We start from the raw sequence: 21,347 nt of genomic DNA on the forward strand, positions 1-21,347 counted from the left end.
CAGCAGTCCCCACTCCCGGAGGAGGGTGTCCACTCTTCTAAACCAGGAAATCCTGAAGGACAGAGCGCGCAAAGTGACCGTCCCTCCTCACCTCGGAATCCAAGCAGTAATGCTTCGCGAAAGTGTGGAGGGAAGACCAAGTTGCCGCTTTACAAATATCCTCTACAGGAACACCTCTAGCCAAAGCTGAGGTTGAAGACTTAGCTCTGGTAGAATGAGCCCTTATGCCCTCTGGTGGTTCCTTACCGGCCAAAGAGTAGCAGATCTTTATACAGAGGACGATCCATCTTGACAAAGTTCTTTTATGGACCGCTCTTCCTTTCTTGCAGCCAGCAAACCCAATGAAGAGCTGGTCATCCAAACGAAAGTCTTTAGATCTGTCCAAGTAAAAGGACACCGCCCTTTTGGGGTCCAGACGGTGCAGTCTCTCTTCCTCCTTAGAAGGGTGAGGGGGAGGATAGAAGGTAGGAAGGGTAATGGACTGTCCTAGATGGAAGGGAGTTACCACCTTAGGCAGAAAAGCAGCCCTGGTCCTAAGAACCATTCGATCAGCATGAATGGTCAAGAAAGGGGGCTTGCAACTAAGAGCTTGAAGCTCACTTACCCTCCTTGCTGAGGTTATTGCAACGAGGAAGACTGTCTTAAGAGTCAGAAGCCTCATAGGACATTTGTGAAGAGGCTGGAAAGGAGCACCCATCAAAAAAGTTAAAACAAGGTCTAAGTCCCACTGAGGTACAATAAAAGGAGTAGGAGGGAACTTATTTGTGAGGCCCTTCAAAAACCTTAAAACCACAGGAGATTTAAAAAGAGATGGCTGGTCAGGCAAACAGAGAAAAGCCGACGGCGCTGAAAGATAACCCTTCACTGTGGCAACAGCAAGCCCCTGTTGCGCCAGAGAAAGGGCAAACTGGAGAACATCAGACAAATGGGCTCTCAAAGGGTCAATAGATTTATCCCCACACCACGTGACAAATTTTGACCATCTACAAGAATAGATGGACTTAGTGGAGTCACGCCTGGCCGACAAGATGACATCCACCATGTCAGGCGGGAGAGAAAAGGAATTCAGGTTGCCCCGTTCAATCTCCAGGCATGAAGGTGTAATGTCTGGAGGTGGGGGTGTAGAACCTGCCCCTCCATCTGAGAGAGGAGGTCTGCCCCGAGAGGGAGACGGAGCGGCGGGTGAGAGGAGAGGTGGAGAAGATCTGTATACCACACCCTTCTTGGCCAGTGCGGGGCAACCAATATGACTTGGGCCCGGTCTTGGCGAATCTTCCTCAGAACCCGAGGAATCAAAGGTATGGAAGGAAACGCGTAAAAGAGTTGATTTCCCCAACTCAACTGAAACGCGTCTCCCAAGGCTCCTTGCATAGGATACTGGAGACTGCAGAATGACAGGCAGTGAGCATTCTCGTGAGTGGCGAACAGGTCCACCCGAGGAGTCCCCCACATCTGAAAGATGTCGTGAACCACCTCCGGGTGAAGCCTCCACTCGTGGTCGGCAGAAAACTGTCGACTGAGACTGTCTGCACGAACGTTCAGAACTCCGGTCAGATGATTTGCCATCAGACAAATCTGATGGTCCTGAACCCAGGACCAGAGACGCAGAGCCTCTCTGCAGAGACACTGCGACCCCACTCCTCCCTGTTTGTTGATGTACCACATCGCGGTCGTGTTGTCCGTCAAGACCTGGACCGAACGACCACGAAGGGAAGGGAGGAAGGCCTTTAGCGCCAAACCTATCGCCCGCAATTCTAGAAGGTTGATATGAAGCAACCTTTCCTCTGGAGACCATAGACCCTTGACCTCCAGATCCCCCAGATGAGCACCCCACCCTAGACTGGATGCATCCGTTATCACTGTGGCCACCGGAGGCAACAGAAAAGGCATCCCTTGAGACAGGTTGCCTTCCACGCCCCACCAAGACAGATCCACTGCAGCTTCTCTGGAGATCCTCACTGACTCCCTGAGATCTCCATTGTGTTGATACCACTGCCTGCGGAGGCACCACTGGAGCGCCCTCATGTGCCAGTGTGCATGGTTGACCAACAGAATGCATGAAGCCATCAGACCGAGCAGGCGAAGGACCTTCAGAACTGGAACGACCGCTCCATTGTAAAATAAAGGAATCAATTCCTGTATGTCGCGAATCCTTTGAGAGGGAGGGAATGCGCAACATACAGTTGTGTCCAGTACAGCACCTATGAACAGGTTGCACTGGGAGGGCACCAGGTGAGACTTGGGTACATTTATCGAAAAACCCAACATGTACAACAACTGGGTTGTCTCCTGCAGATGATGGAGCACTCTCTGACGACTCTGCTTTGATCAGCCAGTCGTCCAAATAAGGGAATACAGCAATCCCTGACCTCCTGAGATGTGCCGCCACTACCGCCATCACCTTGGTGAAGACTCGAGGCGCAGTAGTAAGCCCAAACGGAAGGACCGCAAACTGATAGTGCTGCGATCCCACCGTAAAACGGAGATACTTCCTGTGCGACTTCAGGATTGGGATGTGAAAGTACGCATCCTGCAAGTCGAGCGACACCATCCAGTCTTCTTCCAGCAGTGCCTGAAGAACCTGAGCAAGGGTGAGCATCTTGAATTTCTCTTGTTTCAGAAACAAATTCAAGATCCTGAGATCCAGGATTGGACAAAGTCTGCCGTCCTTTTTGGGAATCAGGAAATACCGGGAGTAGCATCCCTGACCCCTTTCCTGCTCTGGGACCACCTCTATCGCACCCTTTCTTAACAGAGTTTGAACTTCCTCCTGTAGGAGTAACAGATGTTCCTCGGAGCAATATCCCTGGCAAGGAGGGTAATTGGGAGGGAATTCCCATTTTCTACGAGATTGAGAACCCAAAGATCTGATGTAACCGATTCCCAATCCCGTAGAAAGTGGGTAAGCCGACCCCCCACCGGACCCACATGATCCTGAATGGCGGATCTAGGGCTGCTTTTCTGTGGCTGGGGGGTTGGAGGAGGTGGAGGAGAAAGAGGTTTGACGTCCTCTAAGACGACCCCTTTGCTTTCCCCTGTATAACCTGTACAAGGTGTTCTGCTGCTGCTGCTGTTGTTGTTGTTGCTGCTGCTGCTGACCTTGTCTAAAATTCCAAAAAGAAGAGCGTCCAAACCCTCTGAAATTTTTGGTCGAAGCACCTCTAATCTGAAGGCCTAAAGATCTAGCAGTAGCTCTGCTATCTTTAAACCTTTCGAGGGGTGTATCTGCCTTCTTGCCAAATAGTCCTTCTCCGTCAAAAGGCAGATCCAAAAGCGCTGCCTGAACATCAGCAGAAAAATCCGAGGACTTTAGCCAAGCTGATCTCCGCGTAGCAACTGCAGTACCCATAATTCGAGCCACAGAATCAGCCGTGTCAAGACCGCTCTGAATTACCTGGCGTGCCGCTGCTTGGGTGTCAGACAATACCTCCTCAAAATCACTCCTGTTCTCAACAGGGATCTTAGGAGCCAAAGCACGCATTGAATCCATAAGTGTGTGCACATACCTCCCCACGAGACAAGTGGCATTCGTAGATTTTAAGGCCATACTAGCAGATGAGAAAGTTTTCTTGGCCACCTGATCTTGTTTTTTAGCCTCCTTGTCCCCAGGAACTTGGGGAAAAGCACTTATAGATTTCTTAGAGCATGCAGCCTGAATCACTAGGCTCTCTGGAGAAGGGTGCAATGTTAAGAAAGCAGGGCCCTCTGGAGCTACCCTATATCTCCTAGCCACACTCTTGGAAACAGCAGGAGCAGAGAGCGGTTTCTTCCAAACCTCCATAATGGGCTCAGTTAATGCTTCATTAAATGGAAGTAAATGCTCCACAGCCGAACTTGGAGAGTGAAGAACTTCTGTCAAAAGATTCGATTTAAATTCAACTGTTGGTAAAGTTAAATTTAAAAGACCAGCAGCCTTCTTCATAACCACATGATATGGTTGGACATCCTTTGAAGGCGTATAATGTCCAGAAGGCAATTCCCACTCTGGGGAAAAATCAAGGCCACTGGCATCACCTTCTTCTAGATCAGGGTGAGAGTCGGCATAACTTCGTTCCTCTAAGAGACGCTGAGCTTCTCTTCTGGATCTCTCCTTAACACGCCTCGGTACCGGATCCATCAACGACTCCGATGGAGTCGGAACCGACGTCGGTACAGACTTCGATGGCCGAGGTGTATGCTCCTGATATCTACTCGGAGCGGGTGACGTCGGCATTGGAGTCGTCGACTTCGGACGAGTCAGTGACGACCTCGGCGGAGCCGGAAACTGCCATGGCATCGATAGGGCTGGCATAAACGGCATGAATGGAGCCGGGGCATATGAATGAGGAACCCCCAAATTAAATGCCAGAGGACCCATGGAACACGAAGGTGCACCAGAGGGGTACCACGCACTTGAGAAAACACCATACATAGCGTTTAAGAACGCTGAAGGGTCTTGGCCTGGTGCTGGAAAAGAAGGTTGAATACCTTCAGGCTGACCTCAAGGTGGGATCGAATCAGGCTCAACAAAATGCGCAGATTCTTCAACTTCCACAGGAACCACCTCTTCCACTTCTCGAGTCGGAGAAGGCGCCGGAGATGGATTGGACTCTGGAGCCGGAGAGGGAACCTGCGACCTCGAAGGCGAAGCCTCACCTTCCTGATCCGGAGACTCATGCGGAGGGACCACCTTCGAACGAACCTTCTTGGGCGACCCCGACCTCGAGTCAGACTTCTCACCCGAGTGACGATGAGACTCATGTCTCCTCTTCCTATGCTTCTTCCTTGATCTAGAAGTATGATCCGAAGAAGACTTCGAGGCCGAACCTTCACGAGATCTGGACCTCTACTTCGATCTCGACTTTGACTTATTTCTCTTCGAGTGAGATTTAGAGGTTTTCTTACTCTTGTCGGCTCTAAGTTTTGCCACAAGCAGCTTGGTTTCTCTCTCCCGCAGGGCCTTCGGATTCATCTTGCGACATGATGAACATCCATCCACGTCGTGATCCGAACTTAAGCACCAAATACAGTCCTCGTGTGGATCCGTGATGGACATCATCTTTCCACACTCCCTGCAGGGCTTGAAACCGGTTTTCTTCGACATCTTATCGAAATAAAGAAGCAGAAAATACAGAGTAATGAAACAAAGTCACAGTAATGTAACTGGGATTCCCGAAACCGTTAGCGTCGACCACGCGGAAAAAAGGGAACTGATGTCATCACACCGGCGTGGGCCTATTATAGGCGTCGTTGACGTCAGCGGAGTCGCGAGCGATGCCGTGCCTCTATGACGTCCAAGTCCACGTCGGCGCGAAGCTACAAAAAGAATTTCCGAATGTTGCTGACGCAAGGGGATATTCACAAGGTGAGGAATCCACACGGCAGATGGATCTATCAGAATGTAGCTGTCAGTCAAATTTGGTGCAATTCAGTTCAGCTGTTTTGCTGTATCACTGAACGGAAGGGGCCAGACTTTAGGCACACTACTGAGTCCAAGTTATCCGATAACTGACCGTACAGAAACCTGGTTGGACAGGTATTCGAAAGGGTTCTACCAGTGTTGTCACTGTGGAATGTGTAGACATGCTAAGGATAAGACCAAGCAATTCCAGGTATCGAATGGGAAAAGATATGAAATAAGAATGAACATAACATGCAGCACGAAATATTGAATGTAAATGTCTTAAGATTTATGTAGGCAGCACTATTCGTATGTTAAAAGACAGAATGGGTGAACATTTGAGAGCTGTCAAAATTAATGATCTGCGATACCCAATAGAGCATATACACACATGTGACAAGCAGGATCAGAGTAAAAGTTTTAAATTTTATGGAATAGACCATGTGTATATAGATTCAAGAGGGGGAAACAGAGAACTGAAATTAAGGCGGCAGGAGGCAAGATGGATCATGCGCTTGCGGGCTGTGGAGGACGGCCTAAATTATGACCGGGAGTTGGAGTTTTTCCTGGGTGATTAAGAAATTAAGAATCTTTTGGTACCTGTAATTATAAGGAAAACAATGTATGTGTTAGATATCGGTTGCGGTATGATCAAAATATTAGTGTAGTTTGCAATATAATGAAACTCCACTCTAAGATGGCTGCCCGGAAAATGTTGGTGGTGAGTCCAGTCCGTTTTTTATTGTTAACTAAGGAACATTTTGAAACCAGGAAGCATTGGCATTGACTCCTGTACTCGGGACGCTATCTAACAAATCCCCACTCTAAGATGGCGGCCGAGGGAGCGTTAGTGGTGAGTCAGTTTTTTATTTTTAGTTGGGGAACATAATGGAACCAGGAAGTGTTGGAGGTGTTGCCTGTACTCGGGACACCAAGACAACGTGGGAGGTAAGCGTCCATAATGGAGGGGCATAGTGCTTTAGAAAGGATAGTTTGAGATTTCGGATCAGTAATGGCAAGATATGCCGTTTGTGTTTAACAGGGAGAAGTGCGTAACTAAAGGGCGGAGAAGGAAAAGTGAAGAGACATGAAGTGAAGCTAAGAACTAAGGTACGAATTTGAAGTTGGAGGCATGAGAAACATAGGCAGTGGCCATGTAGTGGTTAAGAATAGAGTGGACGCTTACTATTACAATTTAATTTTCAGATATACAGGCGAGATAGAAACGAGTTGGAATTGGAAATAAGGAAACCTGGACTAAGTTGATGTACCAAATAACGTTGCAGGTGAGATCAGTGGAGTGGCACATGGTTATTTCTGTTGGTAGTTTGAAATGGCTTGCCAAAAACATAACTAAATGTAGTATGTTGAGATATGGGTATAATTTATTCTTTTAGGAATTACGGACATAAAATACGCTTTTTCTCCAACCGGTGGATTATAGCAACAAAATATAACGAGCATTCTCCCTGAAAATAAGAGGTAGGAAATTTTGGTTTTTTTGAGAAGTGTAGCACTTGAATAATATCACGCATATGATCAGGATTCTTCCTCTTATGCCGAAACTTAAGAGTAAGGAAAATGTTTCTCCCTTCAGGCAAGAGAGTGTATTTATGAAGACAAGGTGAAATACTGTCAAAGTAAACGTGTAAATCTTGGGGCTATAAGCGGACTCTCATAAGCAATCTCACAAGAGGCTGTCCACTTTCAATTGTGCATGAATATGTAGAGGTCATTTCAAGACACCGCTATGATTTTTATTGGAACTGTATATTTCACATAATGGAGGTTGTCTCAAATGTATTTCCAATAATGCTTTTATAACAAAGTATTATGATCAGGAGTGATGTGCATGTATTCACAAAACAATGAAAGTTTTGAATGACACAGGTTCTCTTTACGGGCCATAATGGGGCTCTATCCTTGTTTTAATTTAAATTGTAAAAGATGTATTTCCAATAATACTGTCATAACAAAGTATTATGACCAGGAGTGATGTGCATGTATTCACAAAACAATGAGAGTTTTGAATGACACAGGTTTTCTTTACGGGCCTTAATGGGGCTCTATCCTTGTTTTAATTTAAATTGTAAAATATGTACATATTGCTAAGATAGAAACATTTTGTATTATTTCCAGTCCTAATGAAGCCGACAGGTGTTTATTAACCTCGGCGAAACGCGTTGGTTTGGGATTGGAATTGGAACTGGAATAAAAGAAGAAAGTCTTCAAAAGTTTTCTGGATGGTTTAATTATTTGAGCTATTTGGAGCTATTATTGTTGGAGTGCTTCAATCTGTGTGACTTTATAGGTGTGCCTAATGATTTTGATTACGCAGGGAGGAGTTGGGTGTTTTCCTCCCCTGAACATTGTAAGCACCCAAATAACGGAAACTGTAGAGACTAATTACAAGTGTGTATTGCTTCTTGAGTGCCTTTTGTAAACTCCTTGAGCACCCAGGATTATAACCCAAACAAAGTCTTGAAGGCAAGTACTGGCTGAAAACACAGTAGATTTAGATATACTGATGTTGAGGCCCAAAGTATCCGCGAAAAATGCGCTTAATTTGCAGGATACTGGGCACAAGTCATCAGGTGTGGTGAGGAAGAAGAGGACATCAGCATATAATGCTATTCGATCAGAGAGTCCTTCTCTACATTGGAAACATATAGTTTCTTACCTGTCAGTATAGTTTTGCAGCTTGAAGAATTTTCTGGATTCACATGCTGTGCATTATAACGCCATCTAGTGGTTGGGTCTGCAATTGTTGTATTTGTCCTTGTTTTTTGTTTTCTTTTTTAGGTCTTGCCTAAGCCAGAGCATGAGCTGCTCTGGCAAGACTTTTAGTAAGTGGGCTTCAAAAAGCCGACCATAGCTTTTTGTGTGGCCTAAAGCGTGTGGTTACACGCACAGTTACGAGCACAGGCGCCATCTGGCTTTCCTGTCTCGTCATGGCTCATTAAGTGCATTGCTCGCGGGCAGCCTTACAGGCCGCGATCGCTTTCACGGCCGCGAGGCAGCGTCACTTTCACGGTCAAGCAGCCAATGCCTGTTTTTATTTCCTTTCAGCGCGCATGCCTCCTCGCTCGCACCTCTGCCGGTCATTGCTTTCCGTCCTTCCGGCGCCTGTCACTCCGTCTGAGCACACTCGCTGAGAGTGATGGGCATCTGCTTTTCAGCAATGCTTGTTTTATTTGCCTATTGCTTTGGTGTTAAAATAAAAAAAAAGAACCTTGTTGTTGTATATGTGGCAACATGCTCCATTATTTGTATTTTCTTGTCCCATAATTTTGCCATTCTTGCCACACAATATTATTTTCAATGCCTCAAACTTTGTGTGGGGCCCTTATCACACTTTTGGGCAAACTCAAAAGGGGAATGTTACGGAGACAAGTTACCATCCTCAAACTAATTTCTGGACGTGGTCGCCCATCGCCACCTGCAGGCCAAAACTATAATTTGTGTGCTGTAATCATATGTTATCATCACAAGAAAGATCTGAATGGCGTCTGTTGATAGGGTTGAACGTGTAATTTTAAGGAGTTCTGCCTACAAAAAGCATTCCCTGTTCTTGTTTCCAAACATCCGATCTTCATTCTTCCCTGGTTTATCTCACCCTTCCATGTTCTATTCCTTTGTTCCTTTTTACATGTTCGCTTCGTCGCTTTCTAACACTCTTCTCCGTCGCCACCAAGTTTCTTAATTTCCAGTCTGCCGTTGCCGTTCCCCTTTCTCATTTTCTCTCCTGCTCTTTCAGTCACCATCACTCTTCCTCCTTAGACCTACCATCCTATCTTCTCTGTTTCATCCCTTTCTTTATTGTATCTCTTCTTTTTCTTTGATGCTCTCCCGAACTATTTTCTGTCCCTGTCGACCCAATCTACCGCTCTTTCACATACTCGCATGAAGCGCCTTTCCTCACCCTCTCCTGCTCCCTTGACATCTCTTTCTCTCCCCTCTTAGACCCCTTGTTCTCGCTGGTCTTTTTCATTCCAGACTCTTTCCTTGCTCATGGGCTCTCCTCACTTTTCCTCCCCTTATTCTCCCAGAATCTCCGCTCCATACGTGAACGAGCCAGGACATCATACATGGTCTCACTAGCTCCTCCTGTTCTCATTGCTTTCCCTATCGTCTCAACCTCAGCTCTCTTCAAACTTTGCCCGTGTCCACCTTGTGTCTTTTTCATTACAGTTTCCTGCCACTCTGTCCCCCTTTATATCTCCTGCTCATCACTGTTCTGAACCCTTCTTCTCCTTGGTCCTGTTCCTACTTTGTGCTTTCTTCGCCCCCTTTTTTCCCGGACTTCCCCAACTTCTCGGACCCTCATCTTCTACTGTTTCCTTTTCCTATTTTTATATCTGCATTGTCCTTTTCCATCACTCACTCCCTTTCTGCCATATTTTTTCTTTTTTTACATTGCATTCCCGTGCTCCCATCATTCTCCCTTCATAAATTCCATATTGTCTTGCACACTCTCCAGCCCCCTCTGCCCTTACCAATCCCACCTCTTTCATCTCTCTTCGCACCTCCCCATGACACTTCTCTCCCATCTACTCCATCTTCAATGACGTCACTTCATTTCAAGAACCTTTGATGTTCCTAAACACACCTTGCCCTCAGCCCACTCCCTCACCCAACCCCCCTCGCTCTCTCTCTACACACTCTTACTTCACTTCCTGTCACACTCTCCCTCCTGCTCCTTCTCGCCTTCCTCTGACTCTCCATCTGTCTTGTTCTCTGCCTGCCCCGCCCTCTCTAGCCTCTCTTCAACAGTCAAAGCCTTCTCTTTCTCCCCCCTATCTCATTCTTGAACCCTCACCCCTTCTCACTCACACAGATATCTGAGCCTCAGAAATCCATTTCTGGGGAACCTTGATAAATTGATTTTGTAATTGCATTTATATAACACTTACTACCCCTGACAAGGTGCTGAAGCGCGTTACCCTGGGCAGCATGCGGCTACCGAACCCAAGGTTAGAGGCTAGTCATGTTATTGGTTTTTGGGGTTAGTTTAGTGACTCAAGCAACTATTCCATGCATTCACTAGAATTTCCTTGGGGTGGATGAAATAAATAGCAGTTGGGGGTTCACATTAGTGGGGTGGGGAAGTGGTTGAGGTATGTGAGTTGATCCAGATGTTTATTGGGATTCTTCATGCTGATGTTTGGTGGGATTAATAAAATACAGATGAATGCAAATATTCTGAACCCTTTCCATGTTACAAGAAATAGGCAATTCTCGAGGACAGCCTGCTTGTCCTAGCCTCATCAAAGCCCTGGGCCCTTTGTGCAGCAAACCACTCACTGGTGTTGTTTGAAGACCTAAAAATTTCCATCAAATACAAAACAAGCATTGGCATAGCCAATAGGTCTCGCCTTTGGCACCTTATAAGTGTTTAGCCATGCAACAGTTGATGTTGTTGTACCAAGGATATTGTGCTACATAACTAAATACGTATAAGGTCCCAAAAGCGAGACCTATTGGCTATGCAAATGCTTGTTTCTTGTTGGTGGGTGTCGACATACCACTATTTAGTGTCCTCTGTGACGAGGACGTGCTTCCTCCTGAAGCTCCCACCTTTGGTCATCATCTTCGGATTCTTTTTTCCTTCCCAATCGAATTTTATCACTTACTACCCCTGACGAGGTGTCGAAGCGCTTTTTCGGCAAGTAGCACGCAACTCCGGAACCCATAAAGGATTAGTGGTGAATAAGAATAGTGAAATGTGAGTAATTCGAGTGGTGGATATTAGTCAATTATTTAGATTGAGAAGGATAGCTTGTCTCATCTTTCTTGGTGGAGGAGGGTGGGTTCGCTAGTGAATCTAGAAAATTCTTCAGAGTTGCAAAACTACTCCGACAGGTAAGAAACTATAGATTTTGCGGCATGAATCTTTTCTGGATTCACATGCCGTGCATAGATTTTGTAGCGGTTTGTTAGTTCTGTGGTGGCTGGGTGGAAGATGAGCGTTGGTTTGTTAATAGATGTTGCAAGACTTTTTGTCCTACTTGTGCTTCTTTATTCGTTTGGATGTTCACACAGTAGTGTTTCGTGAATGTGTGCACTGAAGACCATGTTGCTGCCATGCAAATGTCTTGAATCAGAGTATTGGTTGAAAAGGCGATCGTTGCTCATTTCTTTTTTGCCAAGTAAGCCTGTGGAGCTCCTTGTAATGTTTGTACTGCTTGTTTGTGGCACAATTGTATGGCTTGTGCAATCCACGTTGCAATTGTGTTTTTGGTTACTGGCCTTCCCAGAAAACTGTTTCCAAAAGACACAAAGAGTTGTTTTGTCTTTCTGTAATCCTTTGTCTTTTTAATGTAGTAATCTGTATATATGTTTCAAGAATTGTATGTTAAATCACATCTAGAACTATGATGATGCTATTGGAATGTTGTAAACGCTTGGTTACAGAAGAATCTGTAATGATTATTCTTGAGTGGAGTGCAGTTGGAGCTGGTTGCTGTTGTGGCTAGCTCACATCCATGTAACTAAATAAATTTACTACTCAAGACAAACTATCCTGCTTCCAGCAAGTTACTTCGCAATGTAATACAGGACTGCTCTTCTAGAGTACCGAGTGTGCAAAGCCCTTTCTGCTTGTGTCTTTGGACTCTGGAAGAAACTTGGTATTTGTATGGATTTATGTGGAATTGTGATACCACCTTTGGCATGTGGTGTGGATCTGTTCTCATGACGATTCTGTCATTATGTATTTGGAAGTAGGGTCCCTTCAATGTTAGTACCTGCAATTCACTAACTCTACGCAGTGATGCTATAGCTACTAAAAAGCCTGTCTTCAGTGTGAGAAATTGTGGCTTGGCCTTGTGTAGTGGCTCAGATGGTGCTTTCAACAGCTGAGCGAGTACTATCTTTAGGTTCCATGTGGGTGCTGGCACCGTCTTTTGTAGGGCGATTATTTTTTACCCTTGTAGGAACCTTTTGATCACGTTAGGAGTGAAGAAGCTCTTTCCGGTGTGTCCTCTTGCATATGCTACAATTGGTGCTAAGTGAGCGTTCAGTGATCTGTAGGTTACTTTACTATGAAGTAGATGTGTTAACTACTTCAGAACTGTCTTTTCCTTAGTGATTTTTTGGGCAAGACCTTCTTTGAGGCACCATAGAAAGTTCAATTTTGCGGTGTAACATTTCCTAGTGGTCGGCTTTCTTGCTTCCCCTAGCACTGCCATTGTGCTTTCTGGTAGTTTTAGGTGCGCAAATTGTATGTCCACAGGAGCCATGCAGCGAGACTCAAGCTTTCCAGTTCTGGGTGGAGCACACTTCCCGCTTGCATGGTCAGTAAGTCTTGTTTGTTTGGCAATTTGTGAATTGACCCTTGAGATATCTCCATTATCTCTTAGAACCACGTCTGCCTCGCCCATTGTGGAGCAATGAGAATCATTGTTAGGAGGCTGATCTTGCAATTGTTGATCACCTTGTGGAGTAGTGGTATTGGGGGAAAAGCATAAGCAAATATCCCTGACCAGTTTATCCATAGCGCATTCCCTATGGACTGATAGCAAGGTTGCCTGGATGCGAAGCATTGGCATTTTGCATTGTGGCATGTTGCAAAGAGGTCGACTTCTGGAGTCTATGTTCGGAATTAGGAAGTACGTAGAGTGGTTTCCCTTGTATCTTTCCATGTGTGGTACATGTTCTATAGCTTCTTTTGCTTGTAGTTCTTGGACTTCTTGGAGTAACAGTAGTTTTGCCCTTGGAATGAACTTTCCTCCTTGGACTTCTGCTTGGAGGCGTTCCGACTACTTTTATGCAGTAAACGTACTGTATTATGTTTAAGATCCATTTGTCTGATGTGATCTCTTTCCATTTCTGGAGGAAGTTCTTTAGTCTGCCTCCTACTGGTGCAGCATGTTGGAGGAACTGTTTGTATGATGTGTTTGTCTCTTTGCGTGCACACTTCGTGCTGTTTCTGGAGTGTGTGTAGTGTTTGGAATGCAGTCATTTAGAGCCTGTGGGTGCTCCCCCTCTCTGTGGAAGGACTCTTCCACGGGTGTGTCCTCGAAAGGATTGTCTTCTTTGATGGCAGTTCAGATTTTGTTGCTGTCCTAGTTGTTGCCCTCAGATTCCGCCTTGGTAACCTTGCTGGTATGTTTGATGTGAAGTTGTGGGGTGATGGTTTCCTCTACCTGCTAGACTCCTTGAGGGGTGGTTCCTCTATGCATGCCACCTCTGAATTGTAGAGCTTCCATAGATCTTGCGGTTTTGTTTCCTTTCTTTAATTGGTTCAGTGTGTCATCCACAACGCTTCAAAAGAGCTGTTCCTCATTGAACGGTGCGTTCAGTATGTTGTTCTGCACTGCTGGCTTGAATCCTGAGATCCACAGCTTTGCATGTCTTCTTTCTGTGATGGCGATCATCGTTTGTCTCCTTGATGTTTCCGCAGCTTCTAGGGCAGATTTTAAGCATGTATTTGCTATATTCTTCCCCTCTTCTACCAAGTGGCTTGCTCTCTTTTGGTATTGTTCCGGTAGGTGTTTCAGTACATCCCCTACCTCCTCCCTGTGTTGGTATGCATATCGGTTAAGCCAGGCATTAGAATTGGCGATGTGCTATTGGTTTGCAGCACTTCTTTCGACCTTTCTCCCCATAAGGTCCAGTCTCTTGCTTTCTTATGTCCGGAGGTAGGCCAGTAGTGGTAGGTACATTAGCCCTTTCCCTGGCTGTAATGATGGAGTCAGTTGTCACTCACCCTTTGATGTAAATAGGGTCTTTAGAGGAGTGTTGATATGTTTTCTGTCACCTCTGCGGGACTGCCTTACATGTGGCAGGCTTCTTAAATGCCTCCTTTCCCTGGTCTAGCACACTTGGGTGCATGTGAAGGAATTTGTTCCTTGATTGTGTAGGCATTAAAGTCTCGAGCAAAAAACATGATTGTGGTTCTTCTTCTTCCACTTGTACCCCTTAGGTTTCTGCTGCCTTCCTGATGACCTGGTTGTACATACCAATGTCGTCCTATGGGGAAGGCCTCGAAGAATAGATGTCGACAGCTTCCTCTGGGGAGTCTGTGTCGAGGTCTTGCGATTGTAGTTCTTGAAGCTCAGCAGTTTAAGATCCTAGGTAGGTTTGTTCTTACTCTTCTTTGAAAAAGCAACTTCTTCTTGTTTCTCTAAAGGATCGGGTGTCACTGGAGGCCATAAATCTTAGACTATTTTTTCTTTTTCCGTCAAGCTTTTCGGAGGTATCTTGAATCGCCACGAGCTGTCGTCGCGAAATACTTGCCATTTCTGTCTCCAATCTCTTCTTTTTCTTTATATCTTCGTGGTCGACGGCACCTTCTCTGCAGACGCGGGCATCGGGCCATGTTTTTCAAGTTTTGACCTCTCTTGTTTCGATGTTGATGCATCCTTTCCTTGACAGTCTTTCGACATCTTGGATTTCTTGAAGGTCTTAGCTGTTACAGAGTTCTTTTCTAAGGATCATACAGAGTGTTTCTTTTGGGACGCAATTGCGGACGTCGAGTGCCTCGACGCCGATGCTCGCTTCGAGGCCCTTAATCCATTTTTCTGGACTCGTCAACTTTCTTCGAGGACGACGGTTCTCTTACCTCTCTCAAAGTTTTTTTCTCGACCTCAACAACTTGGATGTCTGTGAGAAAGAGCCCTCTTTTTGCATGGTTGCCCCCACTTTTTGCAGAACTGCTGATGTGCTTTGACTGAGAGCACCCTGGGTTCCTGCTAATCAGGTACCCAGGGCCTATGTTCTTTCCCTAAAACTGCATTGAAGCCAAAACCCAATTGGCATCTCTGGCCACAGGTCAGACCCTGGTAAATGGTACCACAAGTACCCAGGGCACTGTGACCAGAGAAGGCCTCTAAGGGCTGCAGCACTTTTTGTGCCAGCCTTAGAGGTCCCGTACCATTACACTCACACACTGCCTTTGCGGGCTGCTTGTTTTGGTGCAGAACAAAGTGAAGAGTCGACATAGCACACATCTCTGTGTGCCATGCCTACAACCCACTGCCCTGGCATAGATCAGTCACCCATCTAGCTGGGTGCACTATATCAGTGGTGAGGGTACAGGTGCATGAGCCCTGTACCCCTACAGCGTTTAAGTCAATTCATAGACATTGCAGGTGGAGTGCTACCATTAAAAGTATATGGTGCTGGGAGTTTGTCATTACGAACTCCACAGCACCATAATGGCTACACTGAAAACTGAGAAGTTTGGTATCAAACGTTTTAGCAGATTTAACCCACACTGATGCCAGTGTGGAATTTAATGAAAAATGCACACAGAGGTCATCTTAGAGATGCCCCTAAAAACGATTGTACCACTAGTGTCAAGGGTGAGTGGCTGCTTTCAGCTGCCACCATGTCCAGGCTTAGGGGCTGCTTTCAGCTGCCACCACCAAACATGTTTCTGGACCCGTGGGTCGAGAGCCTGCTGCTCCCTGGGGCCTAAAACAATGCACATCCTGGGATGAGGTGCCAAGCCTCCTCCCCCAGGATGGGCCGGGTTCACGAAGGGGAAGCTTCAAAGGCTTGCCGCCTTAGTGAGCTTTCCCAGGCCACGTGCTGCTTTCAATAACTGGTCCCCACTGGTTCTGACCCCCACTTTAGATGGGAGTACTGGAGGAAAAAATAAGTGAGGAAGAACGGTGTCCCCACATCTGCCAACCCCACCCTTCAGGTGGGAGGAGGAGAGGTGAAGCACAACTCTCAGTCCCAGCCATCTTGCAGATAGGGGATCCAACCAGAGACAGGATCATGCCCCCCTCCCACTGGAAGGTGGCATAATAGGGGTGTACCCACCCTAGGAAAGGGACCTATTGGTCCCAATCTTTTTACCTACCTGTAACGCCCCTAAATCTAGTATTATGGGGCACCCCTGAACCTTGCTTCCTCAGACAAGGTTAAACTACAAGAGAAGAAGAAGGACCGAACAGCCGTGCACAAACTAACAAGAGGAAGACGCCCACTGACTTGGCCCCAGCCCTACCGGCCTGTCTCCACCACCGATAACCCTATTTTCCTCCATAGCATAACATGGACTGTTTTTTCTTGGAAAAGTTTCCAAGTGTGGAGTTTGAAAACCTAAAGAAATGCTTTAAAATGGTACTATTTAACTAAAACGATTTTATTTACCGGTTTACAGGAAATGTCCCAGAGTAGTATCCAGGTACACTACTCTGAGTAAGAAAATTAATCTAAAAAGTAATTTACCCGGTATTTTACTGAAAAGCCCATTCAAGTCTATTTACTGTATTTACAAAGTATTGCATTTCTCTGCAATCATACTGCAAGACAAAACAAAGTGCATATACAATTACAATTCAACCTGTTTACAAACTGCATTACTACTGTAAGGTTATTATTGCTTACCTGTGCCAGGCATGCTTGGGAATAGAAAATAAAATAACAAAAGAATACCTTTATACAAACACAATGGTCTGAAGTTCAGTGAGTGTGTGAATTCATTTGCTGACTGAGTGTGTACAACAAATGCTTAACACTGCCCTCTGATACTGCCTTGCTGCTCGACCACACTACCACAAGTAGAGAGTGAGGTGCTACCTTTGGGGTTCCACTGGACTCTGTGCACACTATAACTCACTTTGGTATAGTATATACAGAGCCAGCTTCGTACAATATCCTTTTCGCCTTCTGGCCCTTCTGCAACACTGTCCTCTTTCCCGCCAGAGAGGCCCAGGTCTTGTAGCGATGGTGCTGCACTCTGGCCCAGCATGTTGCAGGTGGCTCTTTTCTGCCTTCCTCTTACCCTCAAAGTTTTTGAGGTGATCGCCAAACATGTGTTGAAATCTTCACTTCGGAGTTTGCAGACTGGATGTTGGACCTTCTGGGCGTACTTGTGATGACAATTTTGGCAAAACCTGAATGGTGTTTTGTCCATTACCATGCACAAGGAGCACCCTTTATGCACATTATCCTTTTGTCGACGAGGTTGTTGTTTCCACTCTCGAAGCCGTCCGGCACCTCGATTATAAGTCCGGTACCTTGAATCGTCATTCTTGATTTTTTTCCGCTGATTCTTCACTCCAAATATTGGAGCTCCCTCCGTATCGATCCAGATCCAACGGCAGAAAAAACAAAAATCAGAAGGGGGTGACCAAAGGTGGGAGCTTCCGGAGAAAGCACGTAAACGTCACAAGAGGACACCAAATGTTGGTATGTCGACGCCCACTAACAAGAAAAACAAACAAGGACAAATATAACAATTTCGGACCCAGCGGTAAATGGCAGAATAATGCACAGCATGTAAATCCAGAAAAGATTCATGATGCAAAACGCTGGACTTGAGCGTCCATCCTCAAACACACTGCCAGGGGCTCCATGGCAAGAGTAAACAGCAGGGGAGACAGGAGCAGCCCTGCCATGTCCCCCGCTGTATTTGAAACAAGTCCGGTCTGGCAGCAGCCACCCACACGTCAAGTCGGCATATAAGAGCTTAAACCGAGGGCCGAAGTTCAGGCATTGAAGGAGTCGAATGCTTTGTCAAAATCAGCTAAGAATCTCTTGTTTGAAAGGTTCTGCCAGTCCCATGTGACTGGGGTCTTTCACTTCTATATGTGCAAAAGGTGAATGTGCACTGTATGTGTGGTGCAGACTATATGGAGCTTATGTGCATGACTGTTTGGCTGCAACAGGGAATCTACTTAGGGCTCACTCAGTGTAAGGTTGATGCTGTACAAGTCTTGGTTTGACCTAGAAGTACGAACTGGAATATTTCTTTCCCTGTCCCTTAGAGTCCAATGTAGAAGGGGGGCAATATCTGTGGGTGAGGGGTGTCAGTTTCCCTCATTTGAAGTTAGCTAATTTCTCTCTACCAAGGCATTCCTACCTTAGATCTTGGTTCCTGCCTGGTCTACTTGAAAAAAGATTTCCAGGTTCGGGCTGTTTGGCCCAAATAAACAAAAGGACTTGACCTAGTTCAAACCAGTTAAGGAAACACCACTGTGTCCAGCACATAGCATGAGGGTGATCCTCCAGTGGCCAAGCAGTTAGATTCAAGGGGCCCCTAAAGCTCATAGATCACACCAGATCTGATACTTTACTCCAAGGCCTCTAATACTATGGCAGAGGGCATAGTATTACTCCATAAGCATTTTTCCATGTTTAGACTGCATGTGCCAGTCACCAAGCAAAATTCGAACACAGCTCTTTCTTACTATAGCTCTTCCTGTCATTATGCTGCACGTCGAGGATTTCAGGCTTAATGCCAAGGGTCAACAATAGCCCTCAATATCAAGGAGCACAAGAAACTAGGAAACAATCTGAAGGACTTTTGAGGAGATACCGGATCAAACCTAAAGCTGTTCTGGACTACTTGCTGCACAGCTCTGAGACATCTGACGAGTCACTGAGGACAGCAGTGTATGTTCCCATTTACTCCTACAACACACAGACTATATCACTACGAGAAGAACGGTTTTAACAGTATAGAAAAATGTCATAAGTAGTATATCTGGATGAACCATTGTGTTGATGATAGTAATGAGCATAGCTGCCTTCTCCTGATGAACAACTGATGAACAACTGATGAACAATCCTGACTAGGTCAAGCTCCGGACATATCAGAAAAAAATATATACAGGCGTTTCAAACAAAGAGAACAGGAGGGGAAAAAGCATAGTTGAACTTTCAAGCCGACCTCGCTGAAAACCATCCCCTTAGGAAATATAAGGAGACATGACTTTATGAAAGCAATTTCAGGGAAACAGTATAAGGTCAGAGTCCTCCATTAAGGCATTGCGGTCATAAAATGGGGAAAACAATTGAGAAACTTATGGCGATGCCCTGAACTCTGGGCTTGTGTAGACTCCTTTGCTACATTGAGGTGACAGCGCAGCTTTCCCACTTTGTGAGGCTGCAGGCCTATAACAACTTTTCTTTATTTACACCCTTTAAAAAAAGGAGGGGTAGGGTAAAGAGTCAATGCAAGAAGGATGCTTTACATGTTTGAATCCATATTGTCTAATGAGTTTCTGTTATTCGTTATACATGCTTTTTATGGTCCTTTTTGAAGCACCAACATGTGTTTTAAACTAGTCTATGTCTAATCAAATGTTTGCTAACATCCATTTAATCCAGAACCTGACCATCTGGGCAATACAGCAATGGCAAGCGAGAGAGTTTTGAGTCTACATCGGAAAAAATATTTACCTCCAATTTAATTATGCAAGCTCTGGGAACCTTGAATTGAAAATAAGAAAGTGGAAAATATGCTTTTTCATAAGCATTGATTTTCATTTTGAACGAAGACACTATTGCACTTCTTTGTAATAGTTTTGTGATTCAGAACATTAACAAAGATATTCAATGATTATTAATGGTGTAATCAATTATTTGTTAGACCTTCTGCTGATGAGTGTATTCCACACTTTTCTTTGGGTAAAATAACCACAACATAATGCACCATGTAAATAAGCCTTTTGATCATCTTCTGTTTTATAAACTTAAAATGTTGACTTATTAGTACATTTTAGTTTTCAATGTGTGTGCAACCATAACCCATTAACCTTAACCTATTGTATTTTCATGTTACTTATTTGTTCATTTCATTAAAGCGCTGCAGATCAGAAGTATCAACAATACCCTATACAAGTTTACTCATTTCTGCATCTGCAATTGCTTGCAAATGTGCATATAAATATCTGTTCTATGCTAAATTCAAGCCAAGATGAACGTACGTAAAATGTGTTCTTAATTACGTTTTGTGCACTCAATGCATAATTTTAATTAAGTGGAAGTAATACCCATGATTCCTCTGGACGTGGACTCCTCTTCTTTCTTCAAAACCTCCTCTAACGTTTTAGAAACACTGGTTGCCTCTTTCGACAAAGCAACTTTCAAACTTTTCTTTTCTTCTTTGTCTTTATTGCTGTTAGCACTCGTCCTAGGTTTACCCCCAGCTTTACCTTTCAGGGCCACTGCTGCAGCTGCAGCTTTAACCAATGCTATCCAATCCTGAAAATAATCGGAACATACATATTCAAAGCACAAATTATCAATATAATATTTAATAGTCAAGTTTGCAATTTTTCAAATTTAGCAACAAAAAGTTATAGTACCCTGTAAAATAAACTATGTACTTATTGACTGTACAGTTCTTTGTTATATAATACACTGTCAGTACTAATTTTACTGAATGATTGCTCATTTCATCCTCCAATTTTACTAGTTTGGTTTCCCACTCAACTACTTTGGTTCAATCTGATATTGCCCCCACCCCATACTCTGATCTCCCACTCTCATGGCTGCTTGATCGCTCTCATGCATACCCCCCGCCCCCATTCTCCATGGTGCTGTCTCACTTGCTATTTCTCCTACCACACCCCTTACTGCAGTCTCCCTTGTGTGCTTTTCCTCCACCTCCATATTATGCTCTCCGATGTGCCCTTACCCACTTCCATTAAATTCCACTAAACCACTCCTCCACCTGCCTCTCTGTTGCTCCCCCTCACCTCAGTCATTCAGTTTTTTTTAAATAAGTTTAGTGAATATATTAATTTTGGACTTCAGACAAAACAAATTGTTGCAGACCCTCTAAAAAAAAAGTGGTTTTGTACACTGGCCATTTTTGTTTTTTTGACAGAACCAAGTGCACCTACCATTCTATATTGGTCAATAAATAAAAGAAAATGGCATCTGCTTCATTCTGTACGTGAAATGGCACATGTGCACGTCCACAGAATGACATGACTGCCGACAATGGCTGTATGTTGCCTTTTTAAAAATACTAAACAGCACCAGCACTTCTTTTAACTAGTGATCGGCTAGGACAAATGGCTAAGACAGTGGGTCCTAAATGCGAGATCTACTGGCATTGCCAATGCTTGCCAAGATTGTTTCTTGGTGTTTTACTCATGTTGCTTAATTTGCGGTTTCCTATTGTCTTTTATGAATTATGCAGTTTTTATTGACAATTCATCACAATACACAAGTGCTCTACTTATCATACAAATATGCTGCAGAACGGGTTCCGGGT

General features: G+C 44.9%; 1 protein-coding gene across 4 annotated transcripts in view; it reads right to left on the reverse strand.

Annotated features, from left to right (window-relative positions):
* PHF20L1 (PHD finger protein 20 like 1) overlaps positions 1 to 21,347 on the reverse strand; it is an 813,558-nt gene that overhangs the window by 617,818 nt on the left and 174,393 nt on the right. For all 4 annotated transcript variants that reach the window (XM_078686744.1, XM_078686740.1, XM_078686743.1 and 1 more), the window contains one exon: positions 20,116 to 20,326. In XM_078686744.1, coding sequence (XP_078542870.1) covers positions 20,116 to 20,326 — 211 coding nt within the window. The remainder of the gene's footprint in view (positions 1 to 20,115; positions 20,327 to 21,347) is intronic.

Source organism: Lissotriton helveticus, chromosome 4_1 (genome assembly GCF_964261635.1).
Source record: "Lissotriton helveticus chromosome 4_1, aLisHel1.1, whole genome shotgun sequence".
NCBI lineage: Eukaryota > Metazoa > Chordata > Amphibia > Caudata > Salamandridae > Lissotriton > Lissotriton helveticus.